A 6,563-nucleotide genomic window follows, 5' to 3' on the forward strand; every position below is an offset into this window, starting at 1 on the left:
CTAAAATGTTCTCCAGAGAAAGCAATGGAATTTGAGAATACTGCTAAATTCAGGCTCATGCAAACTAGATAGAAACTTTGATGTAGTTTGCAGCTGTTGATTTTTTTTTTTAATCAGATGGAATACTGAAATTATCTTTAGTTGAATAGTATGCTTTCCTTCCATGTTAGGAAGCAAACATTGGTAGGTTTTGTTACTCATCTTGCACAGGAAATGACTATAGTTATATAGATGAACAGCTATATTTCTAAGTGATGGGTAATACAACATGCTCTTATTTCATGTCCCCTCCAATGAAAACTTTGAGATTTATCTAGAACATACTCCAGGTGACTGCCATTCCTAAACATTGGGCTCACATTTCTATATCTAGTCCTGCTTGGTGATATTCTTCTGGACTGTAAGAAAAAAATAGTTTGGGGACATACAGTATGATATAAATGGATTCTTGTTGCTGTGATCAACAAAATAAACTGCATTCTTTCTTCTTTTTTAAAGAGGAATTAAGTAAACTTTGGACATTCATTTTTAAAGCCTTGGCTAATTTGATGTCTTGGACCTGTTTTTATTTCAGGGTTACCATCCATTGACCCATCAGGCAGCTCCCAATCTTCCTCTTCTGCTCCTCTGACAAGTTTTTCCGGCATACCAGGAACTCGGGTTTTCCTGCAAGGGCCAGCTCCCGTTGGGACTCCCAGTTTCAACAGACAACATTTTTCTCCCCACCCTTGGACAAGCGCCTCAAACTCATGTAGGAATCCTGGAGGAACTCTTCCCAAAGAGTCCTGAATAAGTTATTAAACCATTTGTTTCAGGGAACGCTATATTGTAACTTTAGTAATCTAAATTGTATGCAAATACCCAAGGTTTGTATTGCAGTCATGTCAAAAATTATCAGTTATTGATAGGATAGAAAACTTGAGAAGGGTCAGGCTCTTCTTCCAAGCCAGATTTGAGATTACACTGAGACTTGCATCAAGAAAAGAGGCACTGGGCTTCCCTGGTGGCGCAGTGGTTGAGAGTCTGCCTGCCAATGCAGGGGACATGGGTTCGTGCCCCAGTCCGGGAAGATCCCCCATGCCGCGGAGCGGCTGGGCCCGTGAGCCACGGCTGCTGAGCCTGCACATCCGGAGCCTGTGCTCCGCAACGGGAGAGGCCCCAACAGTGAGAGGCCTGCGTACCGCCAAAAAAAAAAAAGAAAAAGAAAAGAGGCACTACAAGTAGTTTTGTAAGACCCTTTGGGGACAGTATTGTGAAATAATTTCTTAGGTCTGAAAAGAAGTTGAATTTAAGTATCTGGTCAGTTTGGTATGATTCCTCATTTATTTTTACATTTGAGGAAACTATGATTGCCATTTATAAGTGAAAATATTCCTCTGTTCTGACTTATTTCAATATTTAGAACAGATGAAGTTCTAAAAGGATTTGAACAGGATTCGATTTTTTTTAAATGAGCATCATGAGAAAGTCAGTGAGTATTGGCCCTTTGACAAGGAAAACTACCCATATTACCTGAGAGTCCCATTAAGAAACAAAGCTGTGAATTGAATCCTACAATGCTTCACTAACATTTAACCTTTCTTCCTTATGGGGAAAAATAAGGGGCTTTAGAAAGAGAAAAAAGAAAACAGCTAATAATTGTAGAGGACCAGCAGCTATTTTCCAGACAATATGATAGTTACCATGCAAACGTTGCCACATTTAAGTTAATTTAAAATGTGACAATATATGTTTTGAGAAGATTTTTTAGAACTACAGTAAGGGGAATCGCCTGGTGGTCCAGTGGTTAGGACTCTGCGCTTTCACTGCTGAGGGCCCGCGTTCAAACCCTGGAGGGGAAACTAAGATCCCGCAAGCCAGCAGAACTACAATAAGAATAAATACGACCTTCTTCCTTTCTAGCCTTGTTCAGTTCAATTTGAAAAAATTCTTTAGACTAGTCTGTACTTACTATATTTTTAGACTATTTGTTTATACTTACTACAGGCAGAAGTAGTATAGGATAATATTTATAGAACTTATATATATATATTTTTTTAATTTACTTATATATTTGGTTGTACCAGGTCTTAGTTGCAGGAGGTGGGCTCCTTAGTTGTGGCATGCGAACTCTTAGTTATGGCATGCATGTGGGATCTAGTTCCCTGAGCAGGAATCGAACCTGGGCCCCCTGCATTGGGAGCATGGAGTCTTAACCACTGCTCCACCAGGGAAGTCCCTGTATATTTTCATTTGAATGATCTTGTAAAATGAAAATTTTTTTCCAGAACCTATGTTGTGGAACAGATCTTTCCAACAAGGTTTCTCATTCTTATAATTAGTTTTTATATGTAATAAAACAATAGAGAAATATTTTGCCACCAGGTGACTCTCCTATTCCATCTGTTTCTTCGGGATCATCTTCACCTCTTTCAGCCACTTCTGCCCCACCAACATTGGGCCAACCGAAAGGAGGCAGTGCCAGTCAGGATCGAAAGATACCTCCCCCCATTGGAACAGAGAGACTAGCCCGGATTCGGCAAGGAGGGTCTGTTGCACAAGCCCCTGTGGGGACCAGTTTTGTTGCTCCTGTTGGACACAGTGGAATCTGGTCATTTGGCGTCAATGCCGTGTCAGGTACAGTTACAGCGTCCTCTGTCTGGAGGGATGTCTCGAGTAAGTTGTGGGATTTTGCCATTTAAACTTAGGTCCTTACCTAAATAAATAAGCTTATTAGGTCCTGTACTTAACCAGTAAGGTTATTTAAACCTTTGAGGAGTTCGGTCCAGTCTCAAAGTCTGGAATGTTAGTTTGGATTATACATAATAATAGATGTAATATGTATGATAGTAATATATATAAAATAATAAATACGGACTTGATTAGAAGTAAAAGATTCAAAGCATACTTCCTTTCCTTCTTAAGCTTTTCATTATAGAATAGGACAATCATTTGATTTCTTTCAGAGAGCACTTAATCTTTTGAAGGACAGGTAGAGTGTTTGGGGTATTCAGAGTACTCCACCCAGTTTTCCAGGAACTTGTATTTTGGTTTGCAAAGATTTTCATGAATGTGTCCTGAGCTTCTCAAAGGAATGCTTTTGATTAAATTTAGTATGAAAAAATCCAGTGGTAATGTTTTGTTATTTTATTCCAAATAAATATCTAACCTTGATCTCAATTCTTCTTTCTAGAAGGCTTATCAGGTTGGTCACAGTCTGTGATAGGGAACCATCCAATGCATCAACAATTATCAGACCCAAGCACATTCTCTCAGCATCAACCAATGGAGAGAGATGATTCTGGAATGGTAGCCCCCTCTAACATTTTTCATCAGCCTATGGTAAGCAGTTTTGTGGATTTTTCTAAAGTGAGCTGACAAACATCATTGTAACTTGTTTAACACATTGCCAGCTAATGTAGTCACATGTTAAGGAGGAATTTGTACTGAAATAATTCTTCCTTTTGGTATAACTAGTTTGTTTCTATGACTTTGCCAGATCTTTTATCCAGTTTCAAAAGTGGATTATGTTGTTTACATTAGTTTGTCCTCAAACTATCCTGAAGAATCCCCCGTCTTCCCTCCAAAACCTGAGAGATTTGGGTTTTGCTGCTTTGCATTTGGCTGCCACAGCTTAGAGAGAGGCCTCTTCCTCTCTGAAAAGCTGGCAGTGAGCTCCCCATTGCCCTCTTGTCTCCTCTGAGAGCTTCCAGGCTGCCATAAAGCCAGATTGTGGCTGCAAGCAATCATGTAGAATTCCCCTTTTCTTGGCAGAAGCTTATTAGTAAATCCTAAATATGGGAAAGTTGAGGGTATTATATGTGTTCATCAAGTATTGGGAATTTCCTGATGATTTGATATTGGATTTAGTTGTTTTGTTTTGTTTTTCTATTCTCATTGAAAAATGTTGCTGACGCAAATAACCACTTTTGGTTTCCCAAGACTGTATACAGTGTTGCTATACTTACAGGATACTCTGGAGTTCTTTGAATGAAGGGAAATAAGAATCTATGTTGGTATTGTGGAATCATCATTTACAATCACTTCATGATTACACCTTTCTGCTGTTTTAGGGTCTACCAATTTCCATGTATGGAGGCACCATAATACCCTCCCATCCTCAGCTTGCTGATGTTCCAGGAGGCCCTCTGTTTAATGGACTTCACAACCCAGATCCTGCTTGGAACCCTATGATAAAAGTTATTCAAAATTCAACTGAATGCACTGATGCCCAGCAGGTAAAATGGACTTAATGCTCTTTTATTTTTCAGATTTATGATGTCATTCTTTTAATTCTTTGGGTAGTGCAAGTTCTGAATATCAAAATTCATGACATCTGACTACCTTGAACTGAATTAAGTTTTTCAATATCAAGATGATGCTACTTAACATTTTATCTCATGTATGTGTATTCTTCCTAGGCAGAAACAGTGAATTACCATTGCATTTATATATTCATTTTGTAAATGTCTAAAGATTCCTAATTAGAAATTCCAATTTTTCCTCCCCCTTTTCAGATTTGGCCTGGCACGTGGGCACCTCATATTGGAAACATGCATCTCAAATATGTCAACTAAGTTAGAAGGTCTTACTCTTTAGCCTTGTTTGAGAAACTTTTGACCTTGGAAGAACCCTGGGGATTTTTTTTAATGTGCCTAAGAAATATTCTCTGAGGCTTTAGCAATGGAAATTTGATTGCCCATTGTATATGAACAAAGTGATTTCCTATCCATCTGATTATGTTCTCTGGTTAGTTTAGCCATTTTGAAATTAGTGCTTTGGGCTAAACATACTGAATGCGATTTGTATGCAGAAGAGAATTAGATGATTACATGTTTCAACCTTTTAGGGTGGTAAATACATGTACAATTGTTTACATACTTAAAATGAAAAGGTTGAGTAAATTTCTTGTCATATAGTGGCTCTACTTAATGTGGCCTGTATTAATGTGAAATATTTACCAGAATATTCAATAAAAAGATGAACAGTGTTTAGAAGTGGGGTGTGATCCTTTCAGTGGTCATGCAGGTACTACCCAGTCCACAATCATGCTGAACCAGGCTGTTAATACTATATTTGTGATAGGCTTCTCACATTTTACACTTTAGAGTCCATTCTTAGACTGCCTTGAAAAAGCACTTTTAAGACTAGTTGTATGCTTATTCTGTGTTAAACATTCCTTGTTCTTTTGTTCTCTTCTGTATCATTTTAAAAGTGAGAATGTTTCAAGCCCCTGCAATGTGTCTTATCTGACTTTAGCAGATAGGCCATTAAAAGGTTTAGCTCTTTGTGGATCATGAGTATGTCAATAAGAACAACAGGATTTCAGTCAGATGACACTGAAAAAACTTAGGGACACCCAAATCATCCTTCAGATTCCTTTTGTGCTTCCTGACTTTTTTATCTAAAGATGATATTGGTTGTAGGTGTTTAAGTTTTATTTGGGTTGGGACATAGGAGGGGGTGGGGGTGACTCCTTTAATTCTATTTTATTGTTGAATCAGCTGAATAATGTCTATAAATATGTGACTAATTCTGGGCTTAGTTCCATGAAGAGCCAATATGGTCAACAAGCTAAACTCATGAACACTGGAATGGAGTGCTTTGGCCAAACTATAGGCTATGCCAAGAATCTGATGCAGTAGAGAAGAAAAAACTAGCCCAATGAAAAGAACAGTCATCAGCTTGACTGTTCATGTTTTAATATGGTTGAATTACCTGGTCTTAGATAAAAGCGAGCTAAAAAAGAAAACAAGAAAATGTCTGAGGTGATAGAGGAGCCAAAACACACATTAAGGCAAAGAAGGATGCACAGAAAAATAATAACTAGGGGCAGAACCATACCAGAAGCACTTTTCTACTCTCCTACCAACAGAAGTTCCTAATCTTCTCTCCCTTGCTCCTAGAGCTGCCACTAGATGAGACACACCATGTTTGTTCTGTGTTAGACATACCTGGTTGGTTTGTCTTCCATATCATTTTACATATGAGAGTGCTTCTGTAAGCTCATTTCTTATTTTCTATTTTGAATGGATTTGGAAATTATCACTGGTATTGAAGCTACTGCCTTTGTAATGCTTAATAACCACATCAAGTAGTCTCAAGAGACCTCCTTGAGGGGGACAAAGGACCCCTGAGATCACCTACATACCTTGCTGTTTCCACTTACCACTAATAACCAAAAAAATCACCTAATATTAGTGAAATGAATGAAACTACTCTTGATGAAACATATACTAGAGAGAGATAATATTAAGTAAATTATTCAGTGGGACAAAAAGTGAGTTTTGTTCTATCTTAACTATTTTAAGTACACTTGAATTATTGGAAGAGCTCTTCCAATATCTTCTACACCTTGAGGACAACAGAATGAGAAATTTTATCTCAGATCAGGAACTAGAACCCATAAGAAGAGGACGCAATTATGAGAAACCCCTAGAAGGATTAGGAAAAAACAGGAGCTGTGCAGTTTGTAGCAGTTATTTAGGATACTCTACTTCCTGCCCTCTTACCACCACTGCCTTCTTTTCTTTCTATTTGAATCCCAGTAACCTACTCCCCACTCCATTTTGCCTGCTAATCTC

At 38.2% G+C, this 6,563-nt stretch overlaps 1 protein-coding gene across 2 annotated transcripts in view; it reads left to right on the forward strand.

Annotated features, from left to right (window-relative positions):
* Positions 1-4,976, forward strand: part of ANKHD1 (ankyrin repeat and KH domain containing 1) — a 115,430-nt gene extending 110,454 nt beyond the window's left edge. The window contains exons 30-34 of one of the 2 annotated variants that reach the window (XM_007461453.1): positions 575-751; positions 2,416-2,616; positions 3,173-3,348; positions 4,053-4,217; positions 4,497-4,976. In XM_007461453.1, the coding sequence (XP_007461515.1) occupies positions 575-751; positions 2,416-2,616; positions 3,173-3,348; positions 4,053-4,217; positions 4,497-4,556 (779 nt within the window). In that variant the 3' untranslated portion in view covers positions 4,557-4,976. The remainder of the gene's footprint in view (positions 1-574; positions 752-2,415; positions 2,617-3,172; positions 3,349-4,052; positions 4,218-4,496) is intronic. The other variant, XM_007461454.1, reaches the window with a different exon arrangement.
* The last annotated feature ends 1,587 nt before the right edge of the window (positions 4,977-6,563 follow it).

Source organism: Lipotes vexillifer, unplaced genomic scaffold (assembly GCF_000442215.2).
Source record: "Lipotes vexillifer unplaced genomic scaffold, Lipotes_vexillifer_v1.1 scaffold217, whole genome shotgun sequence".
NCBI classification, from domain to species: Eukaryota; Metazoa; Chordata; class Mammalia; order Artiodactyla; family Lipotidae; genus Lipotes; species Lipotes vexillifer.